This window comes from Mustela lutreola, chromosome 3 (genome assembly GCF_030435805.1).
Source record: "Mustela lutreola isolate mMusLut2 chromosome 3, mMusLut2.pri, whole genome shotgun sequence".
Taxonomy (NCBI): Eukaryota; Metazoa; Chordata; class Mammalia; order Carnivora; family Mustelidae; genus Mustela; species Mustela lutreola.
Window position 1 is genome coordinate 44,646,434 of NC_081292.1, and position 21,122 is coordinate 44,667,555.

The 21,122-nt window shown below is 39.0% G+C and overlaps 1 protein-coding gene across 1 annotated transcript in view; it reads right to left on the reverse strand.

The window, feature by feature from the left end:
- SLC26A7 (solute carrier family 26 member 7) overlaps positions 1-21,122 on the reverse strand; it is a 121,078-nt gene that overhangs the window by 36,096 nt on the left and 63,860 nt on the right. The window contains exons 8-9 of the mRNA XM_059166053.1: positions 18,803-18,950; positions 16,684-16,797 (exon numbers count right to left, since the gene is read on the reverse strand). Coding sequence (XP_059022036.1) covers positions 16,684-16,797; positions 18,803-18,950 — 262 coding nt within the window. The remainder of the gene's footprint in view (positions 1-16,683; positions 16,798-18,802; positions 18,951-21,122) is intronic.

Below are 21,122 nucleotides of genomic sequence, written 5' to 3' on the forward strand. Positions count from 1 at the left end.
ATCATCAAGACAGCATGGTACTGGCACAAAAACAGACACATAGATCAATGGAACAGAATAGAGAGCCCAGAAATAGACCCTCAAATCTATGGTCAACTAATCTTCGACAAAGCAGGAAAGAATGTCCAATGGAAAAAAGACAGCCTTTTCAATAAATGGTGCTGGGAAAATTGGACAGCCACATGCAGAAAAATGAAATTGGACCATTTCCTTACACCACACACAAAAATAGACTCAAAATGGATGAAGGACCTCAATGTACGAAAGGAATCCATCAAAATCCTTGAGGAGAACACGGGCAGCAACCTCTTCGACCTCTGCCGCAGCAACATCTTCCTAGGAACAACGCAAAAGGCAAGGGAAGCAAGGGAAAAAATGAACTACTGGGATTTCATCAAGATCAAAAGCTTTTGCACAGCAAAGGAAACAGTTAACAAAATCAAAAGACAACTGACAGAATGGGAGAAGATATTTGCAAACGACATATCAGATAAAGGACTAGTGTCCAGAATCTATAAAGAACTTAGCAAACTCAACACCCAAAGAACAAATAATCCAATCAAGAAATGGGCAGAGGACATGAACAGACATTTCTGCAAAGAAGACATCCAGATGGCCAACAGACACATGAAAAAGTGCTCCATATCACTCGGCATCAGGGAAATACAAATCAAAACCACAATGAGATATCACCTCACACCAGTCAGAATGGCTAAAATCAACAAGTCAGGAAATGACAGATGCTGGCGAGGATGCGGAGAAAGGGGAACCCTCCTACACTGTTGGTGGGAATGCAAGCTGGTGCAGCCACTCTGGAAAACAGCAAGGAGGTTCCTCAAAATGTTGAAAATAGAACTGCCCTATGACCCAGCAATTGCACTATTGGGTATTTACCCTAAAGATACAAATGTAGTGATCCAAAGGAGCACATGCACCCGAATGTTTATAGCAGCAATGTCCACAATAGCCAAACTATGGAAAGAACCTAGATGTCCATCAACAGATGAATGGATCAAGAAGATGTGGTATATATACACAATGGAATACTATGCAGCCATCAAAAGAAATGAAATCTTGCCATTTGCAACAACATGGATGGAACTAGAGCGTATCATGCTTAGCGAAATAAGTCAAGCAGAGAAAGACAACTATCATATGATCTCCCTGATATGAGGAAGTGGTGATGCAACATGGAGGCTTAAGTGGGTAGAAGAAGAATAAATGAAACAAGATGGGATTGGGAGGGAGACAAACCATAAGTGACTCTTAATCTCACAAAACAAACTGAGGGTTGCCGAGGGGAGGGGGTTTGGGGGAAGGGGTTGGGATTATGGACATTGGGGAGGGCATGTGATTTGGTGAGTGCTGTGAAGTGTGTAAACCTGGTGATTCACAGACCTGTACCCCTGGGGATAAAAATATATGTTTATAAAAAATAAAAAAAAGTATAAAAAAAAAAAATTATAACTATTTGGTTAAGAGCTTCACAAGAGTGGGGAAATTTGTTTTGTACAGGGATATATTCCCATCTCCTAGCATAAGGCCTGAGACATGGTACTCAGTAAACAAGTTAATAATGGAGTAAATAAATTGGCATATATTTTTCTCTATATATCCAAGGTCCTTATCAGAATTCAGTTACTCTGTTCCTTTGACGATTTGTCTAATTTTCCCAGCTAGACTGTCAGTTCCTCACCAGCACAAAACTCTTGGAAGGCCTTCTCTAGACACCTGACAATTGAATAATTGATCCAAGCTTGAAGTGCTAATTGAAACCTTTGTGGAAGGTCTGACCTGGCAGTGCCCATATCTAGGGATCACGAACTTGATGTACCTCTCTTGTTTGAGGGGCAGCAGAAATCAGGTGGGTTAATTCTGAGAATTACCCTGGGAAGTACAATAGTGAAGCCAACACAGCATCTGTAAGAAATGCAACTGGGGGGCGCCTGGGTGACTCAGTGGGTTAAGCCGCTGCCTTCGGCTCAGGTCATGATCTCAGGGTCCTGGGATCGAGTCCCGCATCGGGCTTTCTGCTTGGCAGGGAGCCTGCTTCCTCCTCTCTCTCTCTGCCTGCCTCTCTGCCTACTTGTAATCTCTCTCTTTCAAATAAATAAATAAATCTTTAAAAAAAAAAAAAAAAAAAAAAAAAAAAAGATTATTCACCACGACCAAGTGGGATTTATTCCAGGGCTGCAAGGTTGGTTCAACATCCGCAAATCAGTCAATGTGATACAACACATCAATAAAAGAAAGAACAAGAACCATATGATACTCTCAATAGATGCTGAAAAAGCATTTGACAAAGTACAACATCCCTTCCTGATCAAAACTCTTCAAAGTGTAGGGATAGAGGGCACATACCTCAATATCATCAAAGCCATCTATGAAAAACCCACCGCAAATATCATTCTCAATGGAGAAAAACTGAAAGCTTTTCCGCTAAGGTCAGGAACACGGCAGGGATGTCCATTATCACCACTGCTATTCAACATCGTACTAGAGGTCCTAGCCTCAGCAATCAGACAACAAAAGGAAATTAAAGGCATCCAAATCGGCAAAGAAGAAGTCAAATTATCACTCTTCGCAGATGATATGATACTATATGTGGAAAACCCAAAAGACTCCACTCCAAAACTGCTAGAACTTATACAGGAATTCAGTAAAGTGTCAGGATATAAAATCAATGCACAGAAATCAGTTGCATTTCTCTACACCAACAGCAAGACAGAAGAAAGAGATATTAAGGAGTCAATCCCATTTACAATTGCATCCAAAACCATAAGATACCTAGGAATAAACCTAACCAAAGAGACACAGAATCTATACTCAGAAAACTATAAAGTACTCATGAAAGAAATTGAGGAAGACACAAAGAAATGGAAAAATGTTCCATGCTCCTGGATTGGAAGAATAAATATTGTGAAAATGTCTATGCTACCTAAAGCAATCTACACATTTAATGCAATTCCTATCAAAGTACCATCCATCTTTTTCAAAGAAATGGAACAAATAATGCTAAAATTTATATGGAACCAGAAAAGACCTCGAATAGCCAAAGGGATATTGAAAAAGAAAGCCAACGTTGGTGGCATCACAATTCCGGACTTCAAGCTCTATTACAAAGCTGTCATCATCAAGACAGCATGGTACTGGCACAAAAACAGACACATAGATCAATGGAACAGAATAGAGAGCCCAGAAATAGACCCTCAAATCTATGGTCAACTAATCTTCGACAAAGCAGGAAAGAATGTCCAATGGAAAAAAGACAGCCTTTTCAATAAATGGTGCTGGGAAAATTGGACAGCCACATGCAGAAAAATGAAATTGGACCATTTCCTTACACCACACACAAAAATAGACTCAAAATGGATGAAGGATCTCAATGTACGAAAGGAATCCATCAAAATCCTTGAGGAGAACACGGGCAGCAACCTCTTCGACCTCTGCCGCAGCAACATCTTCCTAGGAACAACGCAAAAGGCAAGGGAAGCAAGGGAAAAAATGAACTACTGGGATTTCATCAAGATCAAAAGCTTTTGCACAGCAAAGGAAACAGTTAACAAAATCAAAAGACAACTGACAGAATGGGAGAAGATATTTGCAAACGACATATCAGATAAAGGACTAGTGTCCAGAATCTATAAAGAACTTAGCAAACTCAACACCCAAAGAACAAATAATCCAATCAAGAAATGGGCAGAAGACATGAACAGACATTTCTGCAAAGAAGACATCCAGATGGCGAACAGACACATGAAAAAGTGCTCCATATCACTTGGCATCAGGGAAATACAAATCAAAACCACAATGAGATATCACCTCACACCAGTCAGAATGGCTAAAATCAACAAATCAGGAAATGACAGATGCTGGCGAGGATGCGGAGAAAGGGGAACCCTCCTACACTGTTGGTGGGAATGCAAGCTGGTGCAGCCACTCTGGAAAACAGCATGGAGGTTCCTCAAAATGTTGAAAATAGAACTGCCCTATGACCCAGCAATTGCACTATTGGGTATTTACCCTAAAGATACAAATGTAGTGATCCAAAGGGGCACATGCACCCGAATGTTTATAGCAGCAATGTCCACAATAGCCAAACTATGGAAAGAACCTAGATGTCCATCAACAGATGAATGGATCAAGAAGATGTGGTATATATACACAATGGAATACTATGCAGCCATCAAAAGAAATGAAATCTTGCCATTTGCAACAACATGGATGGAACTAGAGCGTATCATGCTTAGCGAAATAAGTCAAGCAGAGAAAGACAACTATCATATGATCTCCCTGATATGAGGAAGTGGTGATACAACATGGAGGCTTAAGTGGGTAGAAGAAGAATAAATGAAACAAGATGGGATTGGGAGGGAGACAAACCATAAGTGACTCTTAATCTCACGAAACAAACTGAGGGTTGCCGGGGGGAGGGGGTTTGGGAGAAGGGGGTGGGATTATGGACATTGGGGAGGGTATGTGATTTGGTGAGTGCTGTGAAGTGTGTAAACCTGGTGATTCACAGACCTGTACCCCTGGGGATAAAAATATATGTTTATAAAAAAAAAAAAAAAAAAAAGAAAAAAGATAATGAATGGCTTGTGCCCCTGTTATGAGACTCTTCACTCAATACACTTACAGTGTACTTGAAAATAAAACTCTTAATCTTAGTCGTAGATATGAACTTTGGACAGCTATTGTGTAAACTCCTTTGGAAGGGTTTGAGGCATAAGGAGGCAAAGTGACTAGTCCAAGGTCTTAGAACCTGGGAGCCAGAATGCATATGGATTATAAGCCAAATTGGGATCCATAAAACTAAATGTATTTTAAGGTTCTTAAATATCTTATAATTCACTGAAGCTGTTATAGAAATTACTACCAAAGTAAATAATTTTATTTTAAAACACTAAATTACAGCTACCTTTGGCCTTTTCTCTAATATTTAACTGACCTTTTGTTTACCTGATGCTTTGTAGGTACGTCAACATTATGCACTTACTGAATTAAAATTTCAATCATTGTTGAATTAAGTCAAGAGCTAAATGGATGTTATTTCCAAAGGTGAAAAATATTATTTATGGTACCTTTGATGGTAAGTCATTTAATGAAATAGATCATATAAACAAATTGCTTAACTCCTTCAATGCACTTGCCTCATCCCTGTTGATGCCCTAGCTCAAAATATAAGTGTATGTAATTGCACAAGAAATTTTTATCAGTTCTGCCCAGTGTATCTACTCCTCAGGCATAGAAATCAATAATATAACAGTTTCTGCCCTCAAAGTTCTCAAAATACTGACATTCATTGTGTCTCCAATCAAGACCCCCAGATGCTGAAGTATAGAGTCATAAAAAATCTTTGAGGTCACGCAGTCCAAGTCATCATTCATAGATGGCTGACTCAGCAACTGTACAAGAGGTTGAACAGAGATCAATATTTGCAGTAGTATCACAGACTTCTCTAACTTAAGGTTTCTGGAATAACACAGTTGAGCTATATTTTCAAGTATTACCCAGTTTCTGAATATCTGTTACTCTGCATATGAAATGCTGCTTTTTAAATATCTCTGATCTACCAAGAGAAACATTTTAAAGGTAGGTTGCTACCAAAACCAAAGAGAATCTTGTTCCCTTTTTTTTTAAAGAGTTATTTATTTTATTTGAAAAGAGTGAGAGAGAAAGAGTGGTGGGGGATGAGGGGTGGTGCACAGGGAGAGAGAGAGAAAGAAAGAGAATCTCAAGCAGACTCTCTGCTAAGTGCAGACCATGATGCAGGGCTCCATCTCATGAACCTGAGATCAGGACCCAAGCCAAAACCAAGTTGGGCACTTAACCAACTGTACCACCCAGGCACACTCCACCCCCAACCCTGTTACTTTTTTTCAAAACTCAGAAAACAAATGCCACTGAAGTGCCTTCTCCTTAATAAGTTTCAGGCTGACCTCTGTTGTTAACCAGTAACGAAAAGTGTTCTCACCCCTAGTGATGCACAGAGCAAACAGTCTAGGTATTTTACTCTTCTTCAACTCTTTCCATGTCATACTTACTAAATGGCTAGAGACAAATTATTTTTTTTGCTCTAAAATCTAACTACTCACATTGAGTTAATTCTGCATAAAGGATAATGAAATCTATATTTTCTTCTTGTTACATTATTGTATGTATTGTATATGTTTTAGGTTGCTTAAAAAGATGACTACAGGGGGCACCTGGGTGGCTCAGTGGGTTAAAGCCTCTGCCTTCGGCTCGGGTCATGATCCCAGGGTTCTGGGATCGAGCTCCACATCGGGCTCTCTGCTCGGCAGGGAGCCTGCTTCCTCCTCTCTCTCTGCCTGCTTGTGATCGCTGTCAAATAAATAAATAAATAAATAATCTTAAAAAAAAAAAAAAAGATGACTACAGGCATTCATGTTACCCATACCTTTATAGATGGCTGAAGGAAGGGTAATATGCCAGCCATTTCCTTCCTAAATAGTTGTTAAAGAATGCAAAGTCAGTCAAGAGCTCACTGTATGCACAACAAAGTGGCAGAATGGCAAAAGTGATGGGAAAGGGCAGCAGGAGAGAGAAGATACTGGGTAACTAAGGCTAGATTTTAAAATCTTTAAAGAAGTTGGAAGCAATAAGCCAAATTTGAAAGAATAAAAGAATATAGCTTGGCAAATTGGAACCTAGAGGCAACATCAGTGTTGCAGAAAAACATGCCAGCTGTCGTTTCCGGCTGTGACCAAGCTTCGCCTACAGCAGATGCTGCCTCCCATCCTTCATGGTTCAGTTATGCCTCCTGAACTGCCTGCAGAGCACCAGTGTATCTAATCTGCTGGAAGCAAGGGGAAACACAGGGGAGAGAGCCAGGGCATATTGTGCTCCCTCCCATGATGACCAGTCCTCAGAGGGAAGGCTGGAAGGAGGATCTGTAACACTGCTTTGTGCTGTATGTCTAGGCAGCACCAAGACCTTCTTATTCCTACATATCCATGCTCAGCATGTCACAACTTAAGGGAATCAGTTTTAAAAGGGTTTCTATGTGTGGAGGACAGAAATGTATTAGCCTTTTGGGTGCCTGGTTGGTCAGTCGGTTAAGCTTCTGGACTCTTGATTTCCGCTCAGGTCATGGCCTCAGGGTCCTGGGATCAAGCCCCACTAGTGGGAATCCATGCTCAGCAGGGAGTCTGCTGGAGATTTTCTCTCCCTCTGTCCCTCTCAACCCCACTCTCTCTTGCTTGTTGGCTTGCTCTCTCTCTCAAATAAATAAATAAAATCTTAAAAAAAAAAAAAGTAGGAAGGGCAAGATGGCAGAGAAGTAGGAGACCCTGTTTCAACCAGTCCCCTGAAGTAAGCTAAATATCTACAAGAACACTCCGAACACCCATGAAATAAGCCTGAGATGTAAGATTAAACACTTCTGGATCTCTGTGGCGACAAGAGATCATCCGTGGAGACCTATACCTCCCTCAACCACCTCTCACCAAAATAACTAGGAGGAGAGCACCCAACAGAGGAAAAATTCAGAGACTGCAACCTCTGCCACAGAACTACTGGATATGGACATAAACAGTATGTTAGAAACGGAATTCAGGGTAAAAATTGTCCAGGCAATGGCTAGGTTGGAGAAGACCATTAGTGGCAGCATAGAATCTCTAAGGGAGGAAGTGAGGGCTGATCTGACATAAGTAAAAAATGCTATCAATGAAATCCAATCTAATATAAATACTCTAACATCTAGGGTAACTGAGGCAGAAGACCGAATTAGACAAGGAAGACAAACTGACAGAAAAGCAGGATCAGGAGGAGGCCTGTAACAACTTAGAAGCCATGAAAAGAGAATTAGGGAAATAAATGATGCCATGAAACATTACAATGTCAGAATTATTGGGATCCCTGAGGGGGGTGGAAAAAGAGAGAAGACTAGAAGATATAGTTGAACAAATACTGGAGGAAAATTTCCCTAATCTGGGGAATGGAATAAGCGTTTGTTACCTGGAGACAGAAAGGCACCCCCTCCCCAAGATCAATGAGTCTAGAAAGACATACAGACACTTCATTGTGAAATTCATGAATCATAATTTCAGACAAGATGTCTTAAGGGCAGGTAGGGGGAAGAGATTCCTTACATACAGAGGAAGGACCATCAGAATAATGTCAGATCTGTCCACAGAAACCTGGCAAGACAGAAGGGCTGGCAAGGCATACTCAGGGCACTGAATGAGAAGAACATGCAGCCAAGAATACTTTATCCAGCAAGGCTGACATTCAGGATGGATGGAGCAATAAGGAATTTCCAAGACTGGCAAGGTATAAAAGATTATGTGACCACAAAGCCAGCACTACAAGAAACACTAAGGGGGGTTCTATAAAAGAAGAAAGAACCCAAGAGTGACATAGAACAGAAATGTACAGAGACAATGTATAAAAACAAGAACTTCACAGGCAACATGATGTCAATAAAAACTTATCTTTCAATAATCACTCTCAACATGAATGGCCTAGATGCTTCCATAAAAAGGCACAGGGTTTCAGACTGGATAAAATGACAGGACCTGTCCATATGCTGTCTACAAGAGACATATTTTGAACCTAAAGATACATCCATACTGAAAGTAAAGGGATGGAGAATCATCTTTCAAGCAAATGGGCCTCAAAAGAAAGCTAGGGTAGTAATTCTTATCAGATAAATTAGATTTTAAGCTAAAGACTGTAGTCAGAAACACAGAAGGACACTACATCATCCTTAAAGGGTCTATCCACCAGGAAGATCTAATAATTGTAAATATTTATTCCCCCAACATGGGAATAGCCAACTACATAGGCCACTGTTAAACAAAATAGTCATATTGATATGAATACATTAATTGTAGGGGATCTGAACATGCCACTGTCAGCAACAGACAGATCATCTAAGCAGAAAATTAACAAAGAAACAAGAGCCTTGAAAGACACATTGGACCAGATGGACCTAATAAATACATACAGAACATTCCACCCTAAAACAACAGAATACTCATTCTTCTCGAAAGTACATGAACCTTTCTCCAAAACAGACCATATACTGGGTCACAAATCGGGGCTCAACCGATACCAAAAGCTTGAGATTATTCCCTGCATATTCTCAGACCACAGTGCTTTGAAACTGGAACTCAACCACAAGAAAAAGTTTGGAAGGAATTCAAATACTTGGAAGCTAAAGACCATCCTGCTCAAGAATATTTGGATCGGCCAGGAAATCAAAGAACTTAAAAAATTCATGGAAACCAATGAGAATGAAGACACATCAGTCCAAATCCTATGGGATATGACAAAGGTGGTCCTAAGGGGGAAATACAGAGCCATCCAAGCCTCACAAAAAAAAAAACAAAACAAAAAAAAAAAAAAAACAAAACTGAAAAATCCAGAATACACCAACTCTCTTTACACCTTAAATAACTGGAAAAATCAACAACAAATTAAGCCAACCCCACACACAAGAAGGGAAATAATTGATTAGAGCAGAAATCAATGAGTTAGAAACTAGAGATACAGTAGAACACATCAATAAAACTAGAAGATGGGTCTTTGAAAGAATCAATAAGATCAATAAACCACTGGCCAAACTAATTCAAAAGAAAAGAGGACCCGAGTTAATAAAATTATGAATGAAAGGGGGGAGATCATGATTAACACCAAGGAAATAGAAACAATCATCAGAAACTATTATCAACAGTTATATGCCAATAAGTAAAGCAACACAGAAGAAATAGATACATTCCTGGAAACCTATAAACTTCTAAAACTGAAATAGGAAGAAATTGACAACATGAATAGACCAATATCTAGTAACAAGATCGAAGCAGTGATCAAAAACTCCCCAAAAATAAAAGTCCAGGACCTAAAGGATTCCCTGGGGAATTCTACCAAACTTTCAAAGAAGAAATAATACCTGTTCTCCTGAAGTTATTTCAAAAAATAGAAACAGAGGGAAAACTTCCAGATTCTTTCTATGAAGCCAGCATTACCTTGATTGCCAAACCAGGCAAACACCCCATCAAAAAGGAGAATTCCAGACCAATATCCCTGATGAATATGGCTGCCAAGATTCTCAACAAGATCCTAGCTAATAGGATCCAATGATACATTAAAAAGATTATCCACATGACCAGGTGGGATTTATCCCTGGGATGCGAGGGTGGTTCCACATTCACAAATCAATCAATGTGGTAGAGCAAATCAATAAGAGAAGAAAGAAGAACCACATGGTCCTCTCAATTGATGCAAAAAAAGCATTTGACAAAATACAGCATCTGTTTCTGATTAAAACTCTTCAAAATATAGGGATAGAGAGAACAATCCTCAAACTCATAAAATCTATCTATGAAAAAACCCACAGTGAATATCATTCTCAGTGGAGAAAAACTCGGCAGCCTTCCCACTGAGATGAGGAACACGACTAAGATGCCCACTCTCGCCACTGTTGTTCAACATAGTACTAGAAGTCCTAACAACAGCAATAAGACAACAAAAAGAAATAAAATGTATTCAAATTGGCTAAGAAGAAGTCAGACTCTCTCTTTTTGCAGATGATATGATACTTTATATGGAAAACCCAAAAGACTCCACCCCCAAACTACTGGAACTCATACAGTAATTCAGTAATGTGGCAGGATACAAAATCAATGCACAGAAATCAGTTGCTTTCTTATACACTAGCAATGAAAATATAGAAAGGGAAATTAGAGAATCAGTTTCATTTATTATAGCACCAAGAACCATTAGATACCTTGGAATAAACCTAACCAAAGAGGTAAAGGAACTATCCTCAAGGAACTACAGAACACTCATAAAAGAAATTGAAGAAGACAAAAAGATGGAAAAACATGCCATGCTCATGGATGGGAAGAATAAAAATTGTTAAAAGAATAAACATTGTGGAGGTTCCTGGGTGGCTCAGTGGGCTAAAGCCTCTGCCTTTGGCTCAGGACATGATCCCAGGGTCCTGGGATTGAGCCCCACATCAGGCTCTCTGCTCCACAGGGAGCCTGCTTCCTCCTCTCTCTCTGCTTGCTTCTCTGCCTACTTGTGATCTCTGTCTGTCAAATAAATAAATAAAATCTTAAAAAAAAAAAGAATAAACATTGTAAGAAAATATAACATTGTTAAAAGAAACATTGTTAAAACAATGTGAAATATCTATACTGCCCAGAGCAATCTATACTTTCAATGCCATCCTGATCAAAATTCCAGTGCTGGAAGAAACAATACTAAGATTTGTACGGAACCAGAAAAGACCCCAAATCATTAAGGAAATGCTGAAAAAGAAAAACAAAGCTGGGGGCATCACGTTGCCTTATTTTAAGCTTTACTACAAAACTGTGATCACCAAGACAGCATGGTACTGGCACAAAAACAGACATATAGACCAAAAGAAAAGAATATGTCCAGAAATGGACCCTCAACTCTATGGTCAAATAATCTTCGACAAAGTAGGAAAAAATATCCAGTGGGAAAAAGAAGGCTGACAAAGTGCTGATATAAAGAACTCTTCAAACTCAACACTCAAAAAACAGATAATCATGTCAAAAAGAGGGCAGAAGAAATGAACAGACACTTCTCCAAAGAAGACATACACAAATGGCTTACAGACACATGAAAAAATGTTCATCATCACTATCTATCAGGGAAACTCAATTCAAAACCACATTGAGATACCACCTTACACCAGTTAGAATGGCCAAAATTAACAAAATAGTAAACAACAAGTGTTGGAGAGGATGTGGAGAAAGGGAAACCCTCTTACACTGTTGGTGGGAATAAAAGTTGGTGCAGCCACTTTGGAAAGCAGTGTGAAGATTCCTCAAAAAATTAAAAATAGAGCTACACTATGACCTTGCAATTGCACTACTGGTTATTTACCCCAAAGATACATAGTGAAAAGAAGGGCCATATGTACCCCAGTGTTCACAGCAGCAATGGCCACAGTCGCCAAACTGTGGAAAGAACCAAGATGCTCTTCAATGATGAATGGATGAAGAAGAAATGGTCCATATATACAATGGAGTATTATGCCTCCATCAGAAAGGATGAATACCCAACTTTCGTATCAACATGGACAGGACCGGAGGAGATTATGCTGAGTGAAATAAGTCAAGAAGGGAAAGTCAATTATCACATGGTTTCACTTATTGTGGAACATAAGGAATAATATGGAGGACATTAGGAGAAGGAAAGGAAAAGTGAACTGGGGGAAATCAGAGGGGGAGATGAAGCATGAGAGGCTGTGGACTCTGAGAAACAAAGTGAGGGTTTTAGATGGAGGGGGTAGGGGGATGGGTGAGCCTGGTGGTGGGTATCAAGGAGGGCATGTATTGCATGGAACACTGGGTGTGGTGCATAAACAATGAATCTTGGAACACTGAAAGAAATACAATTAAGATGTTAAAAAAGAAGAAATGTGTTGGGCTCTGACTATGGCACTTGGTATTAAATGATTAGTATCTTTTCTTATTTGAATTCAAACATTTTAATTCAATTTTTGAAAGCACTGAAACAATTTACTACCAACTCTCTCTCTCTTTTTTTTTAAAGATTTATTTATTTATTTATTTGAGAGAGAGACAGTGAGAGAGCATGAGCAAGGAGAAGGTCAGAGAGAGAAGCAGACTCCCCGTGGAGCTGGGAGCCCTATGTGGGACTCGATCCCGGGACTCCAGGATCATGACCTGAGCCGAAGGCAGTGGTCCAACCAACTGAGCCACCCAGGCTTCCCACTACCAACTCTCTTGTATGTAAAATGTTCCTAAATGCACTAATATGACCACATGTAGGTCTTGGGCATTTGAGACATGGATAGCCCATATTAAAATAGGCTGGAAATGTAAAATACACATCAGATTTTAAAGACTTAATACAATTAGAAAATAATGTAAAATATATCATTGACAATTCTTAGATTCTTTGTTGAAATAATATTCTATTAGATAAATCAAATGTGTTATTAAATTAATTTTAACAGGTTCTTCTGCTTTTTAAAAATGTGACAACTAAAAAAAATTAAACTACCTATGTGGCTCCTATTATGTTTCTACTGAATAGCAGTTTCTTTTTTTTTTTTTTTTTTTTTTAAAGATTGTATTTATTTATTTGACAGAGAGAGATCACAAGTAGGCAGAGAGGCAGGCAGAGAGAGAGAGAGAGAGAGGAGGAAGCAGGCTCCCCACTGAGCAGAGAGCCCGATGCGGGACTCGATCCCAGGACCCTGAGACCATGACCTGAGCCGAAGGCAGCGGCTTAACCCACTGAGCCACCCAGGCGCCCCTGAATAGCAGTTTCTTAAAGTCTGTGATTCTAAGACTGATTTCAAGTGGGATTTTCCCAACTTCAAATATTCTGTATTAAATCTCAATAAAAGCTACATGGCTTCACCTGTCCCTTTTCATGTCAGCAAAACCCACTAGTTTTATCATAATCAGATGCTTTCATTTTATTCATTCTTATCACACATAGTTACTGAACACCTACTATGTGCTGAGTCCTAGACTAGACACCGAGGATGTGGTGGACCAAAGCAGAAGGGATCCTGTTCTCTAAGAGCCTCAGTCAAGGGTAGAAGGCAGGCATCAATCATAAAATCACATTGATGAATGTTTAATGTGCAGTAGAGAACAGCTGTGCCAAAAGGAACAGTGATATCTGAGGGATGGGAGGAGTTATCTTAGAGGGGAAAGGGAGACAGCCACAGCAGAGGACACAGTCACTTGTGGCCCACCCGAAGGAAGAAGGATCCTGGGCCTAAGAGCTGGGAAAGAGGAAGAAAGGAGTCCAAGATGAGACTCTAGAAGGAAGCACTCAGAACCTGGTAGATACCATAAAGGTGTGAATTCCAAGACCCATGCAAAGCCTTTTAAGTGCTTTAGGAGGAAATAACAAGAACATATTTACATTTGAAAATGATAACTTTCTACAGAAATACCAATAATATTTCCAAATAAGAGTTTGTTGGTGAAATAATTAACAATGGAAAATGGTTCCCGCTGCTCCTTTAATTAGTTGTCATTAGCCTGAAAGTTAGAGTTCTTAGGTCTTCTAGACTAATTTACTGAGGATAACTCTAGTTCCTAAAAAAGGACAGAACCATTTAAGGGGTTGTTTTGTAAAGTCTTATCACACAGAAAACTGGTTTCACGGATAGCCTATTTAAAACAAAACTTTTCAGACTAGGCTTTCCCAAGTGCCTTCTTCAAGTCATGTCAGTTATCTGTTATACTCACGTGCTGAAGATCTAAAACAACTTCAGTGGGAAAGCATTCTCAATCTGGGTATGCCCATTAAATCAGATTCCCTCCCTGTGCAATTTAATGGGTATTGTTGAACAGATTAGTGCCCATCCCAACAAGCGAAGCATGAAAATACTCTCCTGCTGAGCTTTGTTTCTCTGAACTTGTGTTTTGTTAGATTTCTTTCATTTCTTCTGAAGTCTAGAATAAAATGCCATGCAGAAGATAACTCTGAAAAGTCGTTAGAGAAGTTCTGCTGCTGTTATTATCCAAACATATGGCCCACAGAACAGAGAAAGGTGCCCCTCCATCCCCACCCTCTTAGTCGAACAAATACACGTCCAACTAAAAGGAGAAAAAGCCCTCCAAGATTTAAAAATAACTGAGTTTTCTCAATATATTGTCCCCTTAGACATTCAATATTTAAAGTTACAAGGATTAATGAGACAGTTTTATTACTAAAAGAGTAATTGGAAAAGTAGTAAATGCCTAAGAAACTCCAAGCGTGATATACCCTGAGGTGGAAGACATCTCACAGATTCTATTCCAACCTCCTCTTGTCCATGTGATGGATGAGGAGGCTAACCTGTTCAACATCCCCAGCAAGTTGGAGGGGCAACTTGGAATTGAAACTGCCTTATTGCATTGCAGTCAAACCAGGATTGTCAAACAAAAGGTTCTGGAAAGATTTTATTATAATAAAAATATTGAACAATAATAATAATGCAATCAAAGATCATCATTAACATTGAAGGAGTATTTATTTAGTGTTCAGGCTTTGGGCAAACTAAGCACATATTAACTCGTATAATCCCCATAACAAATACATTACCAGCCAAGTCCAGTTAGGCTAGAAAGGTCAAGTTAGTTGTGTTAAGTCACTCAGTAACTAATGGTGGAGCTAGAACACAGCCCAGGCTCTGGAATCCATGCCCTCAGCCATTTACTTTATTTATCTAGTCTGAATACAAGGAGAGGAAATGGAATATATTTCTCCCTCGTGAGAAACCAGGCGGAAACTTCTATAAAATCCTAGAATTTTATAGATAGATGGGTCCTCAGAGTTGGGGATGATACTGAGTACACTACATATTAAACATTCGAATTTAACCCCCAAACACCTGAGAGTCCAGTTTGCAAGTGTTCATGCCGGAGCACATGATAAACCTAGGCTTGACATCACTAGCTGCGTAAAAGCCAATCAAACTGTCATGTAAAACAAGGTTGAATGATGACATCACCTCTCAGCTCATGAGTTGTGGCAATTATCTCTGAAATTATTATACATTCTGAATTTGTTGCTGCTTCCTTTCTGCTCCATGGTATATTCATCAGTAATTTTATTAGTTACTTTTGTGCTATGTTTTAATTTCCATTTACCCATCTTTCTCTTGCCACTTGCCCCCAAGGTCAAGAGCCATATCTTTTTCAAATTCATTCTTCTAACCCCCCCCCAAATGACTTAATATAAAGTAGAACCCTAATAAACGTTTGAGTCATCACATAAAATGTTTTCTAAATTCTCAGTTGCTTTAATGATGGTTAGTTGTTAATATTAATTTCTTATAGTAACATCTGCATAAATTTTTATATGTGAAACAGTACTTATAAATGCAAGGTTTGAGGTTGATCTATCTGGGTTCAAATCCCAGCTCTGCCATTCACGAGCTCTGTGACCCAGATAAGTTATTTTAACCCTCTTTTCCTCAACTCTCTCATATGGAAACTGAGGATAATAATTATACCTCCTTCACAGAATTGCCCAAAGTTTAAAAGAGTCCATTTATATAAAAAGCATGACATATACATATGACATACACATTTATATAAAAATTATGACATAGTATATGCTTTCACCAACACTCCCACCATCATCATCAATGAAGACAACATCTTCATTATCATCACTGTCTGCCTACCAGCATCCAGCATAATACCTGGTATAGACGAGGCTCTCAACAAATGTTGAATTAAGTTCCTAAAACATATGTAATTGTTTTTTAACCTAAAATATGCACACGTGACTTACCACTTGTCTATATACTTATACATCTCTATAGACATAAATTTCAGCATCAAGGACAGATTTTTCATATAATCAATTTCATTTTATTTAAAGGAAATGAACAAGAAGGAAAAATTTTCAAATTGAATGGCTAGATTAGCAAAACACAAAACCAGCAGCACCACTAGGGGGAGCTTTATTCAAAGGTTGCCAACAATAATGCTGCCACTAGTAGGATTTCTGTATGCTCCCTGAGTCACTGGGCTTCTGGAAGGATCATTCATAAGAGACAGACTTTCTCAAAACTAGTTAGAAAAAAAGTTGAAGGAGTGAAAATATTTTCAGGACTTTAGAGAGGAGCTCAATTTTCACCCTTTCCAAAAACGAGAGTAACCAGCAGTTTTTTGGGTCCGTTCTGAATGATGAACTTACCTGTGTCTTCGCGCCCGTGCTGTACAGGCCGGCAGTCCTTCCCATGGCGGCAGCACTTGGTATGCAGAAGAAAAATGAAGGAATCACATTGCTGAGGCCATGGGCCAAAAATTCCTACAGGATTGATAGGAAGAGAATATATTACTTAATCACTATTAACTTTTGGAGACCACAGGGACATCTTGTCAAAGGATGAAGCTTGTTTGTATTCAATTTCAGTTCTCCCTATTTGTTGTGACCTATTATTTAAAATATATACATATATATATATATGTATATATATATAAAAGTTATATATATATATCTTTTATTTATACATATAAATATATATATATATATATAACTTTTGTTGAGTGCTTACAATAAGCCAGAAACTGTTCTAAGCATTTAATGCTCATAACCACCTTCTAGGGAAGTAGGCCATCTACCAATGGCCCCCATAATGCTAACTCCAGTGGTTATTTCCTATCTACCTTGCCTAAAATTGGCTTTTGAGATAGTTTCTCGCTTCTCCCTCCTTAAAGGTTCCTTCTAGGTCCTGCTAGGACCTCACACCCTCCTGTTTTCCTCCCACCTCCCTGGCCACTACTTCTCCATTTCCTTTATGGTTCCTTCTCATCTAACCAATCACAAATTTGGACCACTTGTCTCCCTGATCTTAGCTACCCAAATACACATTGACAACTCTCAAATTTACATCTCTAGCCAGGGCCACTCCTCTGTAGTTCAGACTCATATGGCCAACCTGCTACCTAGCATCTCCATTTGGATTGGCAGGTATCCCAAACTTCACCAAATCAGGCTCTTGCTCTCCACCGTCCCCAACCGGGTCCTCCCACATTCTTCCCCACCTCAAGTTCCAATTACTTAAACCAAAAGCATTAGAGTTGTTTTTGGCTTCTTTCCCTTTTCCCAGATAGTATCCACATCCAATCCAGAATCTGTCTTCCTCTCATCTCCGGCACTGTTATATCCCAGTCCAAGTCATCAAATGTTACCTGGATGTTTTCTTGCTTCTGCTGTTGCCAGTAAACAAAACAAACATCCCTGCCCTCAGACAGCTACACTCTAGTGAGTGGATGCTGACAGTAAACAAGATTAATAATGAAAACCAAAGCAGAGTAGGGCGTGGAAAAATCTGGAGTTTAGGATTTTAGTTTACCAAGGAAGGCCTCCCTGAGAAGGGAAACTTTGAATAAAAGAGGCATGCAGATATCTGAAGGAACAGAGCTCCTGGCAAAGGGAGCAGCAAGTACAAATGTCCTAAGCCAGAAACATGGAAGTAAGTGTGGCAAAAACAGAGTGTAAAAGGGATACAAGATCAGAGAGGACAGAGATGGTGGCAGGTGGTGTAGGGCTCTATAAGGCATGGAAAAGAGGCATTTCATTTGCATACGATGGGAAGCCACTGTGAGGGTTTGAGATCAGGAACGACATGGTCTGTGTTGTATACCATTGCATCCCTTGTTCCTAGACCAGTGTCCAGCACATGGCACAGCTCAATACACATCTGTTAAATGAATAAATGTGGGGTTTTTTCATAGATAACAAAACGGGGCACACAGCCAACTAAGGATACATAGCATCAGAGTGAAATTTAGACACAGGTAATAGAACATTCATAACCACTGTCCCACAGCTGCCTCTGCAGACCTATGCAGGCATGTAGGGAGGGCCACAAGGATTGAAATAAGAAACTAGCAGAAGTCGTTTCAGAAGTAAATCAGTAAAATTTTCATTCTTTGATAGTCTTAAAATAAACCCTTGCGCTCTCTAGTTGTTTACTAACACAAATAATATTAGTGTTTTTTTTATTTTGAAATCTATGATTTTTTTAAAAGTCAGCATGCAATGATAAATATTTGTGGATTCTATCCTAACACCAGAAAGGACATCAAGATGTCCTTCTCCCTAGGGAGAAAAATGTTTATAGTTTAAACCAACCCGTGGAGGCCAGATTTTCAGCTTTCTATGAATGATTTAGAGATTTCTGTTTTGTTCTATCATTCTTGCTATACACTCAGGAAAGTTATATTTCTCGTAAGTTCAACATTGTCAGGGTCTGGAACCGGAGTACCATGACGCGACTACCATAGAGGGGGGCTGAGGCGTACTCCACCTGGTTGTCATCAACTGAATATTTGTATTTTTTAGCAGATCCTTGAGCCAGAGCCAGGGAGGCCACATAGCCGACAAGTGCCACTCCAAAAGCTTCAGTGATTACTGCAGAAAGGACATTCATGGGGGGAGCTCTAGGTGGAGGGATTCTGTGGAAAGAAAGATCATCAATTTTCATGTAATTTCTGAAGTCATCAATTTTCATGTAATTTCTGTAACAACTTACACTGAATTCAACTGTGGTAATGACTATGACGTTTACATGGAGAAAGTGAAACACCCATGTGAACAAGGAGCCTTGTGGTTGGAAGCCCTTTGTTTTCAATATTATTTAGCAGAAAAGCAAAATCACAAGGATCACCATGGAGATGGGCTCCATGCTTCCACCGGCATTTATGCCCAGGTTACACTACAGAAACTCTGACTCAACAAAAATGTCCTGTATCAGAACAAAAGCAGATCTGGAGTGTTCTTTCATTCGAACCTTTCCAAATATGTGATTGGCAGGGATTAAAGACTATACTTTCTGCCCTGAGTACTACAGTGTTTTATGCGAACAATGGTTTACTGTGAGCTACAATTCTTAAACTAGTCCCTTAATTTGCCATAATCTTAATTATAATCTTAATTCATAATCTTAATTATGTTTTTAACTCAATCCTTTTACAGTACAATTTATGCATCACATATGTTAAGAAAAATGTGTGTAAAGTTTCCATGTACCCTCCGTTGCAAAATATAGTTCCCCAGTTTTTTTTTCCCAGTTCCTCAGCTTTAAGGAAGTGTTTAAAATATTTCTTTCACCTAATACCCAGCCAATGTCTCCTTGTCTTTTGAAAACCACTTGAGCCAAGGGATCATTGTTTATTTATCCCTGATGATGCTTTGGAGGACTTACTTCTCCTCCAAAAACAAACAAAAAATCTCTCTGGGGAAAAAGTAGAAGAAAAAGGGAAGATAAATCATGTTGACTTAATATCTAGCAAGAAAGTGGAATGTTCAGCTCTCTCAATTAGCTGTTTCATTTAATCGTCCACACAACCCCACGTGAGTGCCACTCATGCACTCTATGGCAGAGAAAACATTTTAAGAAAGTTTAGGTAATGCACCTAAATCACAAAGCGAATGGTAATGTTGGGGTTCACTGTCTCTGCAATGCCACATTCCTTCCATAATTCCTTCAGAGAATGGGTGTGGAAAGGTCACTCAAAATAAAGGAGAATTAAAGCAGGTGGGGGAGAGGCATGATTTCTTTTATCCACTTCCTTAAGTTTACACCCAAGAGAAACTGATGTGTAACGTTATAGGCCCTAAGATATTTTAATATGATATATAAGAGATCTGCCATTTCAAACCATAAGAACTTCTGTTTCATAAAAATTGAGCTTCGCTATTTATTATTAATAATAAGCTGACCTAGAAACAATAAATTGACTTTTGAAGGTGGAAAAGTAGAGACCCCTTCCAGAAAACCCAAGTTGATTTAAATAACAACCATTAGCCTGCATCTAACATAAAGGTTAAAGACAGGATTTTTTTTTTAATTATCTTTTTAGCCCTTGACAATTTTTCTACTGTTCCTCCATTTTAATGTAATGAGAAGCCCAAATTTGGGACTGGAAGATAAAAATACAGAGGAAACAACTGTAACTCTGCCCCACATTTATAAGTACCAGTGTTTATACAGCCCATCAAGAGAGAATAACCCTATGACACCCCACTCTTCCCCAAGATGTCTTTGTGTTCCTCCAGGCTATATTTGGCTCAATGTTTTTGCCCTTTTAGGGTGAGCACTTCTTGTTAACCTTCCTCTTAGGGTCAAGAGGAAGGCTCTGGGAAACCATACCCTCTTCTCTATTTCTACCCTCTTTTACCATTATACACCACCTAGGCCTGTGGGATTGCTATTTCAATTGATGTTTATGTGCTTTTACTACATTTTAAGTGAAATAAAAATAGTCATAAGAATACATGTGTGGAATAGGGAACAATAAAATCCCAGAGCATGACTATAATTTAGAAATTCAATGCCCTCCTTTTGCCCCCAAATAATATCTTTGTAAATAATTTCCAAATCTTTAACCTGAAGCAATGCTGTATAAAATAGTTGTCAACTTCCTTAGTAATAGGTAAACAGTTTAAAAGGTTACTCTTTCTCCATATGTGTATTGTTTGTTTCTATCATTTTCAAATAGAAATTAATTAGAATTTGTCCTCTAGAGGGCCTTTGAAAGAAATGAAATCCATAGCCATCTACCTCAAGACTTTTCCTCCATCATAAACAAACAAACAAAAAAGAAAGAAAGAAAGAAAGAAAAAGA